This window comes from Selaginella moellendorffii, unplaced genomic scaffold, assembly GCF_000143415.4.
Source record: "Selaginella moellendorffii unplaced genomic scaffold, v1.0 SELMOscaffold_17, whole genome shotgun sequence".
Lineage (NCBI taxonomy): Eukaryota > Viridiplantae > Streptophyta > Lycopodiopsida > Selaginellales > Selaginellaceae > Selaginella > Selaginella moellendorffii.
Window position 1 is genome coordinate 2311858 of NW_003314278.1, and position 19858 is coordinate 2331715.

The 19858-nt window shown below is 49.0% G+C and overlaps 8 protein-coding genes and 1 non-coding gene across 14 annotated transcripts; 2 read left to right on the top strand and 7 right to left on the bottom strand.

Annotated features, from left to right (window-relative positions):
• Positions 1-117: 117 nt before the first annotated feature.
• On the bottom strand, positions 118-2189 carry LOC9640381 (the record flags this gene model as incomplete). The annotated part of the gene is made up of 1 exon (XM_024676363.1): positions 118-2189. A coding segment is annotated over one exon (1833 nt), but the record flags the coding sequence as incomplete, so codon positions are not given.
• A 956-nt stretch (positions 2190-3145) lies between these two features.
• On the bottom strand, positions 3146-6705 carry LOC112346862 (amino-acid permease BAT1-like). Of its 3 annotated transcripts, XR_002992592.1 has the most exons (14): positions 6624-6705; positions 6480-6557; positions 6224-6381; positions 5910-6170; positions 5837-5855; positions 5559-5778; positions 5331-5509; positions 4983-5272; positions 4794-4923; positions 4366-4738; positions 4194-4311; positions 3797-4121; positions 3487-3698; positions 3146-3416 (listed from the first exon to the last, which is right to left on the bottom strand). XR_002992592.1 is itself a non-coding variant. In XM_024676671.1 (10 exons), exons 2-9 carry the CDS (start codon positions 6334-6336, stop codon positions 4382-4384), a joined length of 1569 nt encoding a protein of 522 aa, XP_024532439.1. In that variant the 5' UTR covers positions 6337-6557; positions 6624-6705; the 3' UTR covers positions 4168-4311; positions 4366-4381. The 3 variants fall into 3 exon arrangements, 1 of the variants encoding a protein (XP_024532439.1); XR_002992593.1 differs by lacking the exon at positions 3146-3416 and having other exon boundaries at positions 3679-3693; positions 6224-6557; XM_024676671.1 differs by lacking the exons at positions 3146-3416; positions 3487-3698; positions 3797-4121 and having other exon boundaries at positions 4168-4311; positions 6224-6557.
• Positions 6706-7063: 358 nt separating this feature from the next.
• Positions 7064-9666, bottom strand: LOC112346799 (amino-acid permease BAT1-like). Its single transcript, XM_024676472.1, has 10 exons — positions 9635-9666; positions 9200-9530; positions 8886-9146; positions 8811-8829; positions 8533-8752; positions 8305-8483; positions 7954-8243; positions 7772-7901; positions 7361-7725; positions 7064-7307 (listed from the first exon to the last, which is right to left on the bottom strand). The coding sequence occupies exons 2-9, from the start codon at positions 9310-9312 to the stop codon at positions 7369-7371; spliced, it is 1569 nt and encodes a 522-aa protein (XP_024532240.1). The 5' UTR covers positions 9313-9530; positions 9635-9666; the 3' UTR covers positions 7064-7307; positions 7361-7368.
• A 236-nt stretch (positions 9667-9902) lies between these two features.
• LOC9640382 (amino-acid permease BAT1) lies at positions 9903-12100 on the bottom strand. Its single transcript, XM_024676481.1, has 9 exons — positions 11985-12100; positions 11786-11905; positions 11469-11729; positions 11399-11417; positions 11128-11347; positions 10902-11080; positions 10558-10847; positions 10382-10511; positions 9903-10329 (listed from the first exon to the last, which is right to left on the bottom strand). The coding sequence occupies exons 2-9, from the start codon at positions 11863-11865 to the stop codon at positions 9973-9975; spliced, it is 1536 nt and encodes a 511-aa protein (XP_024532249.1). The 5' UTR covers positions 11866-11905; positions 11985-12100; the 3' UTR covers positions 9903-9972.
• LOC9640383 (pentatricopeptide repeat-containing protein At4g02750) lies at positions 12061-13362 on the bottom strand. Its single transcript, XM_002971749.2, has one exon. It carries the CDS (start codon positions 13360-13362, stop codon positions 12061-12063), a length of 1302 nt encoding a protein of 433 aa, XP_002971795.2.
• LOC112346803 (pentatricopeptide repeat-containing protein At4g25270, chloroplastic-like) lies at positions 13193-14644 on the bottom strand. Of its 2 annotated transcripts, XR_002992579.1 has the most exons (4): positions 14569-14644; positions 13426-14516; positions 13299-13367; positions 13193-13240 (listed from the first exon to the last, which is right to left on the bottom strand). XR_002992579.1 is itself a non-coding variant. In XM_024676483.1 (3 exons), the coding sequence occupies exons 1-3, from the start codon at positions 14621-14623 to the stop codon at positions 13362-13364; spliced, it is 1152 nt and encodes a 383-aa protein (XP_024532251.1). In that variant the 5' UTR covers positions 14624-14644; the 3' UTR covers positions 13268-13361. The 2 variants fall into 2 exon arrangements, 1 of the variants encoding a protein (XP_024532251.1); XM_024676483.1 differs by lacking the exon at positions 13193-13240 and having other exon boundaries at positions 13268-13367.
• Positions 14645-15176: 532 nt separating this feature from the next.
• LOC9640384 (2-phytyl-1,4-beta-naphthoquinone methyltransferase, chloroplastic) lies at positions 15177-16493 on the bottom strand. The gene is made up of 8 exons (XM_024676469.1): positions 16318-16493; positions 16197-16261; positions 16043-16133; positions 15909-15991; positions 15721-15854; positions 15605-15666; positions 15452-15551; positions 15177-15399 (listed from the first exon to the last, which is right to left on the bottom strand). The coding sequence occupies exons 1-8, from the start codon at positions 16480-16482 to the stop codon at positions 15293-15295; spliced, it is 807 nt and encodes a 268-aa protein (XP_024532237.1). The 5' UTR covers positions 16483-16493; the 3' UTR covers positions 15177-15292.
• TRNAE-UUC lies at positions 15207-15280 on the top strand. The gene has a single exon. It is a non-coding gene; the product is annotated as a tRNA-Glu (tRNA).
• A 607-nt stretch (positions 16494-17100) lies between the features above and the next one.
• On the top strand, positions 17101-19855 carry LOC9640385 (outer envelope pore protein 16, chloroplastic). Of its 3 annotated transcripts, XM_024676523.1 has the most exons (11): positions 17101-17329; positions 17389-17491; positions 17559-17783; positions 17842-17941; positions 18015-18122; positions 18198-18304; positions 18355-18827; positions 18914-19031; positions 19093-19237; positions 19290-19491; positions 19551-19855. In XM_024676523.1, the coding sequence occupies exons 1-7, from the start codon at positions 17152-17154 to the stop codon at positions 18548-18550; spliced, it is 1017 nt and encodes a 338-aa protein (XP_024532291.1). In that variant the 5' UTR covers positions 17101-17151; the 3' UTR covers positions 18551-18827; positions 18914-19031; positions 19093-19237; positions 19290-19491; positions 19551-19855. The 3 variants fall into 3 exon arrangements, with proteins under 3 accessions (XP_024532291.1, XP_002971570.1, XP_024532293.1); XM_002971524.2 differs by lacking the exons at positions 17101-17329; positions 17389-17491; positions 17559-17783; ... (1 more) ...; positions 18015-18122; positions 18198-18304 and having other exon boundaries at positions 18694-18827; positions 19093-19144; positions 19206-19237; positions 19290-19323; positions 19424-19491; XM_024676525.1 differs by lacking the exons at positions 17101-17329; positions 17389-17491; positions 17559-17783; ... (1 more) ...; positions 18015-18122; positions 18198-18304 and having other exon boundaries at positions 18706-18827; positions 18892-19031; positions 19093-19144; ... (1 more) ...; positions 19290-19323; positions 19424-19491.
• The last annotated feature ends 3 nt before the right edge of the window (positions 19856-19858 follow it).

Sequence of the window (19858 nt, forward strand, 5' to 3'; positions counted from 1 at the left end):
TTGACTAGCATTGACTAGATAACTCGGCCGCCGATAAACATTGACTAGCATTGGCTTTGACATGGCACTAGAGCTGGCTAAACATTGACTAGCTAAACATGACGAACATTGACTAGATACTCTAGAAACTGGACCGTTGACTAAATATTGACTAGCATTGACTACATACTGTGCCACCGTTGACTATAGCTGTTGCTAGATAGTGCTTTGACTCGGCCACCGTTGACTAGAACTGACTAAAGATAGAGAGCACTCGCTACAAACAATGTACAATTTCGCCGTTCTCCTCCTCTCTCGTCCTTGGTCGCGGGGAAGAAGCCAGTCTCACGCAGAGATCTCCAACTCGAGAGAGCGCGCTAAAACTGCCAATCCAGATACTCGTCCAGATCCTTGCTCGCCGCCGCCGCCGCCGCGTAGTCGAGCGCCGGGATGCTCGCCTTCATCTCCTTCTCGTACCAGCACAGATAGTTGAGCCCCACCAGGAGCTCCACGATGGCCGCCTCCGCCTTGATCTGGTCCGCGAAGAAGAGCGTCTGGAGCAGTAGCACATTCGTCCGCGACACAACCTGCTGCTCGAAGTTGTGCTCCGACTGCCACCGGATCATGTTGTGCGCCAGCGGCGCCAGCCACCCAAGAATCTCCTCCAGGCTCTCCCGCCACGCCGCCGCGGTGGAGTTTTCCAGCCGGAGCACCGCCGCCTCGCCACCGCCGCCGCCATTGCTGGGCTTGAAGCAGGCCCTCAGCCTGGTGCGGAGTCCCACCCGGACGCTCTTGGGGAGCATCCGGTAGAGATCGTCGCGCGCGTCGTTGCCAACCAGCTGCGGGAACTTGACCATCTTCTCCACGATGATTATCACGTTTGCGTAGTGGAGCGCCAGCGCCGAGCCGCCCAACGTCGATGATGGCGCCGTCTGCTGGATGAACTTCGGATCGAAGAAGAGCCGGCTGCTCGTCAGCCTCCCGTTCGGAACGTGGTGCCTCGATGGCTGCGACAGGAAGGTCCTGCTTGATCCGTTCCGGTACCCGTTGGTGGTGACGAAGGATCTCACCTCTTGTATCGCTGCCGGGTGTTCTTGAGGAGCATCGGTCGCGGGCGACGAGTTCTTGGGAGAAGGATCCATCACCGCCACCTCCGCCGAGGAAGTCCTCCGCGTCACCTCCGCCGACTGCTCCACCGGGGACGTTGCTTGCGAGGTCTCCGTCCCCGACGATGGCGACGTGGAAGCTCCCAGAGACGACCCATTGCAAGGCGACGTAGCGGAGCCATTGCACGCTTCCACGAACGTCTGTGCTTTAGCACCACCTTTGGCACCGCCACCTCCTCCACCACCACCTCCGCCACCACAAAACTGGAGAAACGATCCAGAGGAAACCGTCTGCTGCTGCTGCTGCTGCTGCTGCTGGGAAAGAACTTGCGAGTGATTCGCCGAGAGCTGCTGTGAGAACCGGCCGCATCGATCGAACCTCGCGAGCTCGCCCAGGCCGAGGAAGCCGCTGTTGCAGTTCCCGTGATCCAATGCGGCCGGGGGACCGAAGACGCTGACGATCCGGCCATGGATCGTACAGATGGTCCGGGCGAGCAGCATGACGATCTTGTCATACGTGCGGTTCCACAGCGACATGTCACGCAGGTACTTGATCTCCTGCCGCTGCCACGAGATCTTGTGCTCGAGCGCGCTGAGGTTGTCCCGCTGCTGCGACGAGGCCTCCGGATCGTCCTCGTGGATCCGCCGTACCGCCTGCTCCAGGTCCGCCAGGATCTCCAGCTCCTGGTAGAGGTTGCTGGTGCTGGCGATGTAGCGCTCCATCTTCTTCACCTTGGCCTCCATCTCCCGCGCGCTAAACTCGAGCGCGCTCACATCGATGGCCTGGCGGAGGATGTCCGCGAAGACGTGCTCGAATCCCTGCAGCGCAGCCTCCTGGCACCGCTTGCCCAGCCGCGCCACCGATCCCGCCAGCGCCACCAGGTCCTGGAGCTTCTCGCGGCACGCCAGCCCCAGCAGCGCCGCCTCGCTGTCCGAGACGAGCTTGAGCACGCCCTCCGCCCGGATCACCTCGCCGCGCAGCCGGATCATCTCCTGGTCGCTCAGCGACTGCCACAGCACGATCGATTTGGACATGACGTTGGCCACCTCGAATGCCAGGATGGAGATCTTTGCCTTGTCGCCCCGCCCACCACCGCCCCCGCCGCCGCCGCCGCGCCGCTTATCCAATTTCCCTGCCGCCGCCTTGATCGAGCTCACTTGCCCCATGACACCCGAATCCTATCCTGAGCCGCGTTCTAGTTCCTCCACTCCGCCATAGCCAGGGCTTGCTCTATCACTCCCCGCCCGCCATAGCCAGAGCTTCCACGGCGCTGAAAACCACGGATGATCCCGAGACCCCATCGCCAGTGCGCTGCCTGGATTCAATGCGGCGCTGCTGCATTGTGGATGAGAACAGGAGTTACCTCGCGAAGAACCCTAGCGCCGGGAATTCCTGGATCTGGCCGCGCGCATTCGCCATAGCCTAGTAGTCTCCTCGAATCAATGCCGCAGGGGGGAAAGCCGAGCGACCCACGAACAGCTCCTCACCTAACAATCTCCAGCCCGGGCCAGAGACTGGATTGCTGACGCTCGCTCGAGAGAATCAAGCCAGTCCATCGAGCTGCCGCTCGCCGGTCTTCCTGCTACCGCCATAGCCCCTGCTGGAGACGCGATTCAAGGGCAAGGGCGCAGAAAAGGAGAGAGGGAGAGAGGGCACGAGGAAATCAATGGGAGTGAATGCGCCCAGAGTGAATGCCAATGCCCTAAGCGCGAGAGAAGAGAGACTCTCGCTCTCTCTCTCTCTCTCTCTCTCTCTCTCTCTCACGGCGTACGCGCAAAGGCAAAGACGAGGGACGCGAGAAAGGGAGACCAACAAAACAAACAAAAAATAAAGCCTGGCGAAGGCTGGCTGGAGTTAGCTAGGATGCCACTTCAGTTGGAAAGCTATGGAGAGAAAAAAAGAGAGAAAAGAGTTTTTCCATCTCCATTCAAGGAGAGCGCATCTATCCGGGAATATGCTCTGTCTCCCCCACGGCAAGGTATATTCCGCCGGCTTAAGCGCTTTAAGAGCTCCTAGGAAATGGGAATAATTTGCGATTACATGACGACGAATCGCCTCGTCGTTTCCTGCCATTGTTTTCTTATATGGTTTTCTTTTCCTTTGATTTGATGATCCAGGAAAATTTCTTGCCGGAATAAAGAATCTCGATCGAAACTCGGGTCTTTTCCTTCCTTTTTTTCTTTGGATCGTTTCGGAGGGACTTGATGCTTGATGTTGCCATAGTTGAAAACCGTGACACAGCGGAACTCCCTCCCATAATGCAAGCTCTCTCTCTCTCTCTCTCTCTCTCTCTCGGCCTCCTTTTTTCTTGGTTCTTTAACATCGCCCATCTGTAAAGCAGCACCTACAACTGATGAGTATAATCTCAACATGGCCAACCCAAACAACCGAAAATCTCACCTGGCCTCCATGGCTTTTCGGCTCGCTCGCTTGCTTGCCACCTAACAAGCCATCGTAATCTAGCGCAGCCTGCCCCGCCTTCGTTCGAACCAACGACAAGGCCGTGTCGATTGTGTTGTGTGTCCATTCCAGAAGTGGTGGCTGCTTCCATTTAAGAAAAAAATCACACATATGCTCCTGCCACTGCTGCTGCTGCTGCTGCTGCTACTTCTCTGCATCGAATTCCAGATAAATCTTTAGAAAACAAAAATATATAAAAGAAAGAAAAACCAAAGCTTAGCTTGGCAGTAAGTGGCATTTGTCACTGTACCTTAAGTTCGTGGATTTTATTCGCCTGCTTGTTGCGGATTGTTTGGCGCTTTTGCGAGCTGCTGGCGCTCGCTCACGGTCTTTTCCTTGGAATCCGTCCATGGCCGCAGTTAAAACTTCGTGTTCTTCCCGATGGGGTTGCTGGCATGGCTGCAAGTACGCGTTCCTGTTCCTGTGTGCGAGAGGAATAAAATACAAATCGCTGCTTCAGAGTTTCGAAATATATGCTTAACTTTAGGAGACGAATCGGTACGGGTCGAGACGCGCTTTGGGAAGATTAAGAAACGCGATTATGTGCATGCTTTTCGTAAATCGCTGTATATATGCTGCAAAAAGAATTCACAGCGAGAAATTAGATGAGAGTGCTCTCCAGACAGACAATCGATTTGGTTTCGTACAGAAACTGAATCCTTGTTTTCATGGAACCTGGAAAAACAAGATCTTGCTTAGAAATGCACGCGTGACCTGGCCTCCCGGAGTTCATAATGCTCGCGATTTGTCATCATTGTCCGTAGGCTGCAAAACGAGAGAAATGTGGGATTTCGACGCGAATGCTTGATTCACACTTACGTCGCCGCCTTCCACTTTACGCTTCCGCAGATCCAATGTTTGGGACGGGTCCTTGGAACCAATGCCTCCCACTTAAAAACCAGTAACCCAATGTGAACATCGACACGCCTCCCAGTGCGACCGGAGCATAATTGAGCGTCTCTATCGTGACGGGATACGCCACCGGCAGGCAAAACAAGACGGTGCTCACCATCACCCAGCTAACAGCCAGCCAGCCAATGATGAGCGAAAATCTTCCGAGGTGGAACGGGCCCCGAACGAAGTTGCGCCTTGCGAATGTAACGCGAAGCAGTATCGGCAGACCATAGGCGATATCAAGCGAAATTGTGTTGATAGACACCGTGGCTTGAAATGCAACTTCGCTCGCCAGGTACTGAAAGCAAGCTGGAGCTTATTAAAGCAAAGCAGGAAACAGACATGGAACATACCGGTAAAGCCAGACAGAAGGCCACGACAACGCACAAGAAAACTGCGTTGCCAGGAACCTCCTTCCCGTTCAGCTTATGCCAGAAACGCGACAGAGGTAAGGCACCATCTCTAGAGAACGCATATGTCATCCTGGGAAATAAGACGAGCCTTCGTTAAGATTATGACAAACTTAGAAACGCAAACGATACCTTGAAGTTGTTGTAACACTGAGCAATCCACAGAAGTAGAGCCCTCCGCAAGGAATTATCAACAGGAGAAAACTCCATCTTGCATCGTGGAAATGGCTCTCAAAACCATTATAAAGCAGCTGCGCAATCGCGTATCCTTTGGTGTCATTGCCTGGGTCTAGCAAGTGTGGAACATCAATGCTCGTGAACACCAGGGGTAAAAGGTAAATAGTCCCCAGTAGGACGGAGCCTAGAACCGCGCCAATGATGCCATAACCACCGGTTTTGTCGGCGGTCTTTGTCTCCTCGGACTGCAAGATGGTCGTAAGTCAAGGTCGACATCTAAATGCAGAAAGACAAAGTACGTACCATGTGAGCCGCAGAGTCGTATGCCAAAAGGGTGTATTGGCTCATGAGCAATCCCAGTAAAAATGTGTATGGCTTGCTGTGAATCCCGGTGCTGCTGTCTTGGTTGAGGTTGCTGAACACTGATGATGCTTTTTGCCGAGGCAAAAGCGCCAGTAGGAAAGCTCCAATCATAACCACACCTGCAGCAGGACCTCAGAAAGGCACACGCAAATGCTAACGAAATGTTACCCAAGATGTTCCACAAAGCAGCGATGTTTCCCAGCCAAGAAAACCATCGAACATTAAGCCCGTTGATCAGTCCATGGAGCAAGAGTATTGCACCATAAATGCAGACAACCACGTACTTGGAAGCATAGTAGCCGCCTCCGTTACCCCCTCCAGTGCTTACAAGGATTGTCACTTGTAGCAACAGCGCGAGTGAGAAACAAACGCTCGCTGTTCCCGACCACTGCATTACAGTCAAATATGTTCAGAGACTTGCGCACCAATGAACGGGATCTTAGTACCAATCCAGCAATGTTGAACCTGGAATCCACCACTTCAGCGCTTCACTTAATCTTAGAAGAAACTTTCACTTACCATCCGGTCATCCATGCCATAAACGGTCCCCATTTGCGGCCTGCGAGCTTGTAACTCCAGAAGTAGAGGCCGCCCGATGTAGGATACGCTGAGCAAATCTCTGCCATGGACAGGGCAATACATATGGTGAAGAAGCACACTATAGGCCATCCATAAACGATGGACACCGGGCCTCCATATCGAAGGCCGGTGTTGTACGTCGGAGTGACTCCAGTAAGTATGGACACCACTGAGAAGCACATCGCGACATTTGCTAGAGGCCTGCAAAATCAGAAAAAGATTTTGACAATGACAGAACAGAAATTTGCACTTACGACATGGAGCGCTTGAGCTCCTGTTTGTATCCAAGCTCTTGAAGCCGCTGCTGGCCGGAGTCGATCTTCTCTTCGTCCATTGTCGCGAGAATTGATCTCGCTTCCATTTCCATCTTCAAGTCCTCGTGATGTGGTGAAGACGAGTGTCCCCCAAGGTGCTTTATAGATCGAAAAGACTTATAGTCAAGCACTGACTCGATCGATTACGAAATCTACGAAAGAAAGAGTCAAAGAGCGGCGTATGTCGTATTATCACCTGCCGTTCAGCTGCGACAGCCGTGAATATACTCAAAGCAACGGCCAAAATCAGTCCAAATTCGACAACGCTTAGCCTCTACAAAAAATCAAGTTTTTAGAGTCCTTCCGATCTACAGAAAACCAATCAATCAAAAGAAATTACCTACAGATCTGGATCTGGCGCTGCCGTCTCTACACCTGACTGAAGAAGCGAAGCAGATGTTGGGCAAATAAGTGATGGTCAACTTCTCACAGTAATAAGAAAAATATTCTCTCCCTTGCATAAAATACAGTGTTTATAGACTATTCATACGCACATTAATTCAGCGATATTCTTTCCAATTAACGTTAGAATTTCAAAAGCAAGCAACACTGTAAAAGATTACAAGCACGCGCACACTATTAGACACAAGAGGTGAACGAAAGAAACTTCAAACACTAGAAAAAAGCATCCACAGGCTCTACCTAAAAGTCATATATCTTCGCATTCAGATATCAAGCATATGGTAAACAAAACGATCTTAGTAGAAATACAACATTATTGACTCGGCGAGTACACAGCCAAAGAGCTTACCATCGATTTTTTTACCGACGAGGATCATCTCAGTGCACTTTGAGAATTCGCAGATTAAGAAATGAGATTATGTGCACGCATTTCGTAAAACGCTGTGTGCTGCAAAAAGAATTCACAGCGAGAAATTAGCTGACAGGCCTCTCCAGAGAGACAACGTATCTGCTCGATCTGGTTTCGTACAGAAACTGAATCCTTGTTCTGGAAAAACAAGATCTTGCTTAGAAATGCACGCGTGACCTATAATACTCGCGATTTGTCATCGTTGTCCGTAGGCTGCAAAATGAGAGAAATGTGAATCTTGACGCGAATGCTTGATCTACGCTTACCTCGCCGGCTACGTTTCCACAGATCCAATGTTTGGGACGGGTCCTTGGAACCAGTGCCTCCCACTTAAAAACCAGTAACCCAATGTGAACATCGACACGCCTCCCAGTGCGACTGGAGCATAATTGAGCGTCTCTATCGTGACAGGATACGCCACCGGCAGGCAAAATAATATGGTGCTCACCATCACCCAGCCAACAGCCAGCCAGCCAATGACGAGAGAAAATCTTCCGAGGTGGAGCGGCCCCGGAACGAAGTTATGCCTTGCGCCTGTAACGCGAAGCAGTATCGGCAGACCATATGCAATATCAAATGCAATTGTGGAGATAGAAAGCGTCGCTTGAAATGCAACTTCGCTTGCCAGGTACTGAAAGCAAACTGGAGCTTACTAAAGCAAAGTTGAAAGAACATACCGGTAAAGCTAGACAGAAGGCCACGACAATGCACAAGAAAACTGCGTTGCCAGGAACCTCCTTCCCGTTCAGCTTATGCCAGAACCGCGACAGAGGTAAGGCTCCATCTCTAGAGAACGCATATGTCATCCTGGGAAATAAGACGAGCGTTCGTTGAGACTATAGTAACACAAAAAGGATACCTTGAAGTTGTTGTAACACTGAGCAATCCACAGAAGTAGAGCCCTCCGCAAGGAATTATCAACAGGAGAAAACTCCATCTTGCATCGTGGAAATGGCTCTCAAAACCATTATAAAGCAGCTGCGCAATCGCGTATCCTTTGGTGTCATTGCCTGGGTCTAGTAAGTGTGGAACATCAATACTCGTGAACACCAGGGGTAAAAGGTAAATAGTTCCCAGCAACACGGAGCCTAGGACCGCACCAATGATGCCATATCCACCGGTTTTGTCGGCGGTCTTTGTCTCCTCGGACTGCAAGATGGTCATAAGTCAAGGTTGACATCTAAATGCAAAAATACAAAAGCGTATGTACCATGTGAGCCGCAGAGTCGTATGCCAGAAGAGTGTATTGGCTCATGAGCAATCCCAGTAAAAATGTGTATGGCTTGCTGTGAATCCCGGTGCTGCTGTCTTGGTTGAAGTTGCTGAACACTGATGATGCTTTTTGCCGAGGCAAAAGCGCCAGTAGGAAAGCTCCAATCATAACCACACCTGCAGTAGGACCTCAGAAACGCACACGCAAATGCTAACGAAATGTTACCCAAGATGTTCCATAAAGCAGCGATGTTTCCCAGCCAAGAAAACCATCGAACATTAAGCACGTTGATCAGTCCATGGAGCAAGAGTATTGCACCGTAAATGCAGACAACCCCGTACTTGGAAGCATAGTAGCCGCCTCCATTAGCCCCTCCAGTGCTTACAAGGATTGTCACTTGTAGCAACAGCGCAAGTGAGAAACAAACGCTCGCTGTTCCCGACCACTGCATTACACACGAATGTGTTGAGAGACTTGAGCACCAATGAACGCGATCATAGTACCAATCCAGCAATGTTGAACCTGGAATTCACACCACTTCAGCGCTTCACATAATCTTAGAGCAAACTTTCCCTTACCATCCGGTCATCCATGCCATAAACGGTCCCCATTTGCAGCCTGCGAGCTTGTAACTCCAGAAGTAGAGGCCCCCTGATGTAGGATACGCTGAACAAATTTCTGCCATGGACAGGGCAATACATGTGGTAAAGAAGCACACTATAGGCCATCCATAAACGATGGACACTGGGCCTCCATATCGAAGGCCGGTGTTGTACGTCGGAGTGACTCCAGTAAGTATGGACACCACTGAGAAGCACATCGCAACATTTGCTAGAGGCCTGCAAAACCAGCAAAGGATTTTGACCATGACCAAATACAAATCTGCACTTACGACATGGATCGCTTTAGCTCCTGTTTGTATCCAAGCTCTTGAAGCCGCTGCTGGCCGGAATCGATCTTCTCTTCGTCCATTGTCGCGAGAATTGATCTCACTTCCATCTCCATCTTTTATGTCCTCGTGATGTGGCGAAGATGAGTGTCCCGCTAGGTGCTTTATATATCGAAAACACTTGCGGTGAAGCACTGATTCGACCGATTACGCAAACTACGAAAGAAAGAGTCAAAGAGCGGTGTATGTCGTATTATCACCTGCCGCAGCCGTGAATATACTAGAAGCAACGGCCAAGCAGCAGTCCAATTTCCAAACTGCCAAAGCTCAAAGCCTGCACAAAAAATCAAGTATTTAGAATTCTTCTCACTTGAGATGTACAGAAAACATCAAAAGAAATTATCTGTAGATCTGGATCTGGCGCTACCGTCTCTACACCTGAGTGAAGAAGCAGATGTTGCGCAAATAAGTGATGGTCAACTTCTTACAGTAATATTCTCACCGAACAAATAGCGCAGAATTATTGCAAGAATGTGAATTCAAACAACGTTAAGATTTCAAAGAAAGTTAAAAGCTTGCAAGCACGCGCGTTAAAGCATAAACTATCAGAGACAAAAGGTGAACGAAGAAACTTCAAACACTAGGAAAAAAGGAAAGCATCAATCCATTTATAAGTCAAATATTTCACATCCAGATATGAAGCATATGGTAAAGAAAGCGTTCTTATTAGAAAACTCTATACACAGCGAAAGGATGCAGTAGCTTACCGACGAGGATCATATTTCTACGCACTCATAGTTTGGTACTGGTCCTCGGAACCAATGTCTTCCACTCAAAACCCAGTACGCCAAGGGGATTATTGCGAAACCTCCAAGTATAACTGGAGCATAATTCAGCGTCTCTGTTGTAACAGGATATGCCACCGGTAAGCAAAATAACACGGTAATCGTCATGATCCAGCAAACAGCTAGCCATCCAATAACGATAGAAAACTTCCCGAGATGGAGTGGCCCAGGAACAAAACTGTGCCTTGCAACTGTTACACGTAGTAGTATTGGAATCATATAAGCAACACTGATGGAAATCGTTGCAATAGACAGCGTTGCCTGGAACGCAACTGCGCTTGCCAGATACTGGAAGCAAGCCAAAGTGTTAGACGAAGAAAAGAAATGCAAACGATCATACCGGTAAACCCAACACAAATGCAATCACAATGCCTACAAGGACTGCATTGACTGGCACCTCTCTTTTGTTCAATCGATGCAAGAACCGTGAGAGAGGTAAAGCTCCGTCTCTAGAAAACGCATAACACATTCTGGAAGGAGAGAACACTTAATCACGGCATAGATAAAAATGCCTACCTCGATCCCGCAGTAACGATGAACATTCCACAAAAAAAGATAAGAACACAGGGTATCATCAGTAGAAAAGCGCTCCATCTTCCGTCGTCATAGTGGCTCTTGAATCCATCATAAAAAAGTTGCGCTATTGCATAGCCCTTCGTGTCATTATCCGGATTCAGTAAGTGTGGAGTGTCACCGCTTGTAAACACCAGAGAAACAAGGTATATAGTTCCCATTACGACGGATCCTACAACAGCTCCAACTATCCCATAACCACTAGTCTTATCTCCTGCTCCTGTCTCCTCAGACTGTAGCATTTCCAGAAAAAATCAAATGATTCCTAATAAAAAACGAACACATACCATGTGAGCAGCAGAATCGTATCCCAAAAGTGTGTACTGGCTCATTAGCAATCCCAGCAAAAATATGTATGGCTTACTGTGGATCCCAGCGCCATTTTCCTCATTAAAAGAGGTAAATACAGTTTGTGCACTTTGACGAGGCAATATCGCCAGAAGAAAAATTCCAATGACAAACACACCTGCAACACAACTCAAGCAGAGACTCAAAAAATGCAGAAGAGCTTACCCAATATGTTCAAGAAACCAACCACAGTACCGAGCCACGATAACCATCGAATGCCGAGCACGTTGATGAGTCCACAAAGTACCAGTATACCACCGTATAGGCAGACTACCACATACTTTGAGGCATAGTAACCACCTTCATTGCTTCCCCCTGTACTTACGAGAATTGTCACTTGTAGCAATAGTGCTAGGGAGAAATTAACGCTCGCTGTTCCCGACCACTACATACGCGATGAACGTCGTTAAGGAGTATCAGTGCACGATCATATTACCATTCCAGCGATGTTGAACCTGAAACATAACACGGAATAAGAGCCGATACAAAAAATTGAATTTGCTAACCATCCGGTCATCCAGGCCGTAAATGCTCCCCATCTTCGTCCTCCAAGCTTGTAGCTCCAGAAGTAGAGACCACCAGATGTAGGATAGGCGGAGCAAATTTCCGCCAGAGACAGAGCAATACACAGCGAAAAGAAGCATACGATCAGCCATCCGTAGACAATGGAAACAGGCCCTCCATATCTGAGACCAGTGTTGTACGTCGGGGTAATGCCACTAATTATAGAAATAATTGAGAAACACATGGCAACATTGCCTAGCGGCCTGCAAGAACACCAGGAATCTTAATCGCCAGAAATTCAATCCAAATGTGTACTTACGACATAGAACGCTTCAACTCCTGCTTATATCCAAGCTCTTGCAGTCGCCGCTGCCCCGAATCCATCTTCGCAGCGTCCATCTTCACAAAATTTTCTCCTCAACGTTTCACAATGAGGAAGCTGAGAGTGAATAAAAAATAAAACGTCAAGTCAAGCGCGACAAATCGCTGAATTCATCATTCCACAAATGTTGACTCACCTTCATTGGACAGCTAGGAAGCAAAGTCCAATCAAGCTTTTGAAAAATGTTGAGAAAGTTTCATACCATAACGATGTCACCAGTAATCTTTGCACGAACAGCGTCCGTCCTTAAAGTTGTGGAACCGATGAGTATCCCTCACCAAAATCTCGCGACCTCTGAGCTTGGAGATATACTTGGTGGCCGTGTGACAATCCGAGCACACTCTGAGGTTCTTGATAACTCGAAGAGGCGTTCCCGGAGGCGTACTCATGAGGCCAAACGCAATGGCCAATCGCTCGCTGTGATAAAAAAGCATGTCTTCTTTCCGCTCGTCTTCGACATCGTGCAGGATCATCTTAGTGTCAGGGATATATCCCGCGGCTCTCATCTCTGAGTTTAGAACGTCCAGCTCTGCGTATATAGGATGACGCCGTGGATGGGACCTATCTCCCTCCAAAAACTCATGCACCCTGTTGAGAATCTCGATTGATGAACGACCTGGTTCTTTTTTCACACCACGGCTACGCATCAATTTTCTCATTCTGTTGACACCGTCCCAGTCACCAGCTGCCGCATAAACGTTCGACAGAACCACGTAAGCTCCAGAATGGCTTGGATCGCGCTCAAGAACTTGCTCGGCTGCGGCTTTAGCTTGATCCGTCTTGTTGTGTGTCCGGCAGGCTCCAAGAAGTGTCATCCACAAGATGCCGTCTGGAAGACATCCCGAAAGCTTCAAGACGATATCTACTGCTTCCTGTATCCTCCCTGCCCTTCCCAAGAGGTCGACGACGCACCCATAGAGTTCTGGTGTTGGAGTAATGCTGAAATCTTGGAGCATAGCCACGAAATACTGATAACCATCTGTAACCGATCCGGAGTGACTTAATGCCGAGAGCACGCTCACGAAGCTCACTGCGTCTGCCTTCTCACCATCTAGCTGCATCTGGTTGAAAAGCTGCAGAGTCTCGTCGTAATACCCGTGTTGGGCATACGCCCCGAGCATAGAGTTCCAAACGAGTATGTCTCTCTTCGCCATCTTCTCGAAGACACTCCTTGCCTCCGCCATTTTCCCGCACTTGCCGTACATGTTGATCAGCGCCGTCTCCACGACCATCTCCATCCGAAACCCGTTCTCGATTATGTGACTGTGAATTTGCCTCCCCTTTTGCAGAGCCGCAAGGTGTGCGCAAGTATCCAGCACAGCGACAAGAGTAGCACTCGTAGGCCTGCGTCCTTCGAGCTGCATCTCCTGGAACAGCTGAAGAGCTTCCTTCCTAAAGCCATTCTGCGCGTAAGCAACACACATAACAGTCCAGGTAATGACATCCTTACTTCCCATGTCGACAAAAATCTTCCACGCTTGTCCGGGGGCCTCGCATCTCCCGTAGAGACTCATCAGAGCTGTAGCAACAACAACATCTCTATCATATCCAGCCTCTTTCACAAGCTCATGTATCACCTTCCCTTTCGCCAAGCTCGTCAAGCTGGTATACACGTTGAGCATCAACACAAACGTGATGTCGTTTGCCTTGATCCCATCCTGCTGCAAGCGCCCAAAAAGCCTCACGGCCTCGCCAAAGTTCTCGTTTTGCACGTAGAATGTGATGACTATGTTCCAAGTAACCACGTCCCTGTCCACCATATCCTCGAAAAGCCTCCGCGCGTCACCCAGGAGCCCAGCGTTGCCAAACATATTCATCGCGGAATTCATCACTCGGACGTCGGACTCCATCACTCGCGAGGAAACCAAGCTGTAGATAAACTTCCCCTCGCTCAAGTAGTGTGGATCTCCGTAAGCATTGAAGACGGTGTAGAGCGTGATCTTGTTCGGCACCACGCCGTCGAGCTGCATCCTCCGGTAGAGCCACCTCGCGAGAGCAAACTGATCGTGCTGGACACAAGCCGCGATCATGGCTGTCCATGAAACCACGTCCCTGTGCTCGAGCCTCTTGAAAGAATCCCAGGCGCCTCTAACGCTGCCACACTTGTTATACATGTTTATCAGCGCCGTCCCCACGAACACATCGCCCTCGAATCCCTGCTGGAGGATTTGCCCGTGGATCTCCATCCCATCCTTGAGCGATTCCGTGCTAGCGCAAGCGTTGAGGATCGCGACGTATGTCACCTTGGTCGGCATCACATCCTCCTCTTGCATCTGGTAGAACATCCCCAGCGCGCGATCGTAATCCCCTTGCTGGCAATAGATCCCGATCATCCTCGTCCACGCGAACACATCCTTGCGCTCCAAGATCTCGAAAACCTGCTGAGCCTCCGGCACGCTGCCGCATTGCGCATACATCTGGATCAAGTGGCCGCAGACGAGATTGTTCTGCTCGAAACCCCGATCGCATACGTGCCAGTGGACGCGCCGGCCGTGATCCACATTCTTGGCAGACGAGCAGCGCTGGAGCAGCGCCACGAAGAATGCGGTATCCGGCTTGAATCTCTTCCTCTCCCTGTCGCAGTCGCCGTCAAGAACACCGAGATCGTCCTTGATCTGAGAGAGAACCGCGAGGGGCGTCGGTTTCCTCGGCACGAGCTGGTCGCTGGCTGGAAATGCGCGTCAGGAGGAGGAGGATCCGATGGTATGGAATCGTCTTACCGGCGGCTTGGAGCTTCTGGATCTTGGATCGAGCCTGGCGCCTCCCAGGCAGCATTCTTCTACCCTAAACCTCTAATATGCGGAGTATATTCTTGCCCAATACAAGAACCCTAAAATTCAACCTTTGTAGATACTAGAGAATCTTGGATACCACGAACATCATACAAGTATCGGGATAGTCCACGATCATACTAGCATAACATCACTTTCTGGATCGAACAAATCGTACTCGTGCGGCAGGATCATCCTGGTGTCGCATCCTTGCCCTGAGCACCTTGAGATTGCTCTTGGCGTCGGTGCCAACTTCATTCAGCATTCCGTGGATGGTCGGCCCGATCACGTCGCAAACCTCGCGCGAAATGTTGAAATTGAAGGTTTTTTGGCACACGTCCTTGCGCACCTCGTCGCCATCGCCAGCCCGCTCTTACCTGTTGCGAATCACTTCTGCTACATAGCCAGTCAACGGGATCTTCCCACTAGAAAGATCAAGTTCCTGGATCTTCCGGCTCTCATCGCCGAGCACAACATCCGGAAGATTGAGACTTACTAAGCCATTTACCCGACTTGCGAATATGCGGCAGCATATCCTTGGTCTCTTTGAACCGTTATCACGAGTAAAAGCTTAACTTTCTCATCATTCCATTGTCGTCTAGTCCGGTCAGGATACCTGGCTTTCACCCAGGCGACCCGGGTTCAAATCCCGGCAATGGAAAGCATCCCAGTTTTATCTTTTTTTAGAGACCACAAGAACGCCCATTAGCCCCCCAGCGATTTCATAGTGGACGGCCTTCGAGAATCCTGCTTGCGCTGCAATTTTTTCTAGCTCCTGCCCTGAAAATCCCTTCCCAGATTTGCAAAGGTTTCTTTAGAACAAATGCAATACCTGTGTGGAAGTTCTCGATTGATTCCTTGAGGTACTCGTAGTCCTCGCGGAATCCAAACTGAGAGGCTACTGGAACGACAACATTGTCAAGCATCCAGCCCTGCACAGCGATACCATGACTGGTACTCTTAGAACAAACTGTAACAATCTTACTTGCAAGCTGCTTGTAACGGGATCGGTGCTTTTGTTGAAATCTAAGATGGATGCTAGAGCACCTGAACTTCAACGAACTCTCGATAGCCAACTCTCTTTTAGCAGCATTGTCATACCTGGCCTTAGAACACGTAAAATCTCTTCGAAAGCTCGAGGAACATCTCGAACGTTGCGAAGGCCGTATCCAACCGTGACCGCGTCGAATTGCCCTACGTTGAATGGCAAGTTTAGAGCATCGCCTAGGCACCACCTGCAAAAAGTCTACTCTTCCTGTTAAACATCAAACACTTCCCCATCCCCTTACTCAATGTTTCGTCGCCCATATGATTTCTTTTGTCGCTCCCTTGCCAAGGCTAGCTGTTCTTCAGCAAAATCGAGCCCAGTCACCTGTAAGGCCGAAAGATCATACCTTGCATCGGCTCGGACAAGAATTCCTACCTTGCCTCTGGGCCCGACTTTCTCCGCTAGAAGCATGGCCAAATCCCCACTGCCGCAGCATATATCAAGCACCGAGTCTCCAGCTTTGGCACTAGATAGATAATGAATGAATGTTAGGAATTCCCGGGGGATGAGAACTCTCGGGAGTTTTTACCCGCTCCATCCGACAGCCATCCTCTTCCAAATCCTGTGCTGCCCAAGGCTCAGCACATCATTCAGCTGGAAAAAGAAAATCCTTAAGAACTTTACTTGGAGGAGAGAGGAGAGCCACCTACATTGTCATACATTGGAGCAATGCGATTGAACAGACGTTGCCGGTGCGCCGCTTGCTCGTCATCAACGGCCGACACTGGAAATCCTCGCGCGGAAAGATTACCAATTCTGGAACCCAACGCCGGCCCCTGGAGCGCCGCCATCGACGTCGGCAGCTGCAGCGCCATCGCAGGCTACAAAGCCCTAAAATCTATCTAAAACAAAGTTATTATGTGAAAAGAAAATGCGATCTCACTTGAGAACACACCTCAGAACACTTTTATTATTTGACAATTAAATTAACACTTCATTGCTCTATGACAATCTTATGATACAAATTCCAGGAAAAGTATGAACTTCTACAAGAGAAAAGGTGGAAACAGTGATCTAGGTAGTTAGATGACATGTTAAGTGGCAAGTTAAGGAATCTTTGGGATTGAGCCAATCTTGGGAGCTTGGATTGGTTCACAAAGATCACTAGTGAAGGAAGGAAGCAAAAGTTTATCATAACAATCCAAAATTCTGGGAGATGATAGGCATTATAAACATTGTGGGCTTTAGAGGATAAAAGAAGGTATCACCCAACAACTTGGTCTTAGGAATAACCTCCTATCCTCTTTAAAAGAAGGAACACAAATTTAAATGTGTTAAAAAATGTTCTTAGAGAGAATTCCAAATTTGACCTTGGTTCCCATGTTGAATATTCTTTTAGAATACTTTTACACACTAAACTACCATTTACTACCTGAAAACCTGGAAGCTAGTAGCACGTACTTCGTCAGCTTTGGCCATCATTTACTTCTTTTTGCTATCGAAGGTAATGATAATTAATAGAGCACAAAGGGTTTCGACAAATCATGGAATCATCAAGACCGCTGGTCCTCGAGCCTTTCGGAGTGTTGCACCCAATCCTTCAAAAGCTGCCAGAATTTCTAGTGCGAAGGCTGATCCGCCGCGGTGTGGCAACGCAGCTGCGCTACTTGTATGGATTGTCCGCTGAAGAGCAGCTCCAGGGCCTTGTTAATTTCGTCCAGAGTAAGTTCTCCCTCTCATTCTAGTCGAATCAATCGATTTGCTTTGATCTTGTTTTGTAGATGCCAAGCAAATGCCCGTCATGGAAGCAGGGGGCTCTTTCCGGGACGAGATTTACGATGTTGACTTCTTCAAACTCCTGCTTGGAAAGCATCTCAAGTACAGGTAGGAAGAACCCAAGATCTGATCATACATCTCATGACAATTAGAATGCTCAAATCTGAATGCTCAGCTGCTTGCTTTACGAGGATCCTTCGTTCACGGACGAGCAAGCTGAGGAAGCCATGTTTAAGCTGTGTTGCGACAGAGCACGCATCCAGGACGGGCAGCGTATCTTGGATCTTGGAGGCGGCTATGGCGGACTGGTTATGTATATCGCGCAGAAGTTTCCTTCATGCCAGATTACTTCCATAGCCGATTCAAGAGTCCAAACGGAGCACATCCGAGAGGAATGCAGGTAACAAGCACTCTCTCATTTCTTTTCTGGTGCCAAGATCTTCCATGCTTAATTGTAGAAAAAGAGGCCTGGTAAACGTTGAGGCGATTGATTGCGACATAACAAGCACCAAAATCACACAGACTTTTGACAGGATCTTCTGCATCGGCGTTTTCGAGGTGACAATAGAATATTGAATTCAAATCTTCCATCATTGATGTTCTAACTAAGCATTGTTGAAAATTTGAGCAGCACATGATAAACTATCAAAAGTTTATGAAGATAGTGTCTGATCTTACGAGCGAAGGAGGTCTCCTCTTCGTGGAGCATGTCTGTCACAAGCTATTCGCATACCGTACGGTAAATGCTCGCAATATCCTTTCGTTTCTTTGCTAGTAACTACGTAAATCTCTCCTCCTTGTAATTTATCTCTAGACAACGGGCAACAGGATGCTGGCAGACGCATTGCCACTGTATTTCCAGGACGATTTTGTGATACTGGATCATTGGCGAGTAAATGGAACCCATCAAGGACGATCTTGGTAACCATATATTGATTCTATATAACTTCACGCTCTTGGAAACCTTGCAGTGAAGCCTGGATGAGAAATCTGGATGCCAAATTCGACCAAGTTAGCGCCTTGTTTGCAAAGGCTTATGGGGAGGACAATGCAAGCAAGAGGCTGGCAGGCTTTAGATCAAACCTCCTCCTGGGCGCGGAAATGTTCAGCTACAACAATGGACAGGAATGGTTTGTTTCGCACAAGCTCTTCCAAAAGAGAGCCTAATTTCTACGCACTTAGACATGGTTTGCAAACAATATAATTCCTATCAAGATTTTAGTGCCGAGACTCACACATGAAACCCAAGGTTGCTAACCACGGCCAAGCCAATGGGCGGACAACGCGTGGACTACATATTCCTCTCTTTACGTTCTTATTGGATGGCCCATATCTCTCTGTTGTTCCTAGGCGAGGAGGAGGAGGGTATGGCGTAACGAGGTTTGCTTCCGCCATTTACTACTGGCAGCTCCGGCGGCGCTCTCGATCGAAGTCTAAGAAAAAGGTATGCTCGATCTAGAATGGAATTCTAAAAAATCTAGAGAGTTTTGATCTAAAGCGCATTCAAGATTGATCGATCTTTGTGCACAGCAAAATGCCGAAAGGAAGGGTCTCCACCAGCGTGAATTCCCCGACCGTGGACATCGTAATTGACATGGGGAACCCATTCCTAAACAGGACTGTGGATGGATTCTTCAAGATTGGAGCTGTAAGCTTTCTAGATTGTGTGGTTGGCTTGTCCAATTTCTTCCCTTGATTTTCTTTTGCAGGTCAGTGCAGGACATGCAGCTGGCCAGGAAGCTTACAAAGTTCTCAAGAAACGTAAGTACCCCTCCAGGTGTTATTCTATTTGGTGGTATTTTTTTCTTCTCATTTTCTCTAGAGACTGTCACCAAGCATGATCTCGAGTATACGGTACGTCACATGAAAATAAATTCGCGAGTGAAAATTTACTGTGTTACTGCAGCTCAAGCGAATGGGAAAAGACGGGTTACACTGGGGTAACTTTTAAAGTTCATGACTCAATCGAAGCTATCCTTCTTTTTTTTTTTCTTTTTTTTTGTTTGTTTTTTCTGGTTTTCTCTCGGGAACGGTTTTTAGGAGCCATCGCGGGACTCTATACGGGAATGGAGTATGGAATTGAGCGAGTTCGTGGGAAGCACGACTGGGTAAGTTCCATTCGTTTTTCTAGAGCGTCACTGATAGATCGCTGACTGATCACCGACAGAAGAACGCAATGCTTGGGGGTGCCGTGACTGGAGCGCTCGTGAGCTTTGGGGAGCATCGCTACAGCCGTGACAAGATGGTCCAGAACGCCATCGCTGGGGCCGCCATCGCCACGGCCTCGGAATTCCTGCGTCATCTTACGTGAGCGAAGCTTTCGCGACCCGATTCAAGTACGCTAACATCACGGCCATGACACCAACATGTCTAGAGCAGCGCCTATTAGAATCTGGTCAGAAAAGTTGGGAAAGAACTTTCGTGAACTTGGAAGGACTTCTCACCAAATAAGAACTTATCTTTTTTTCTTTCTTT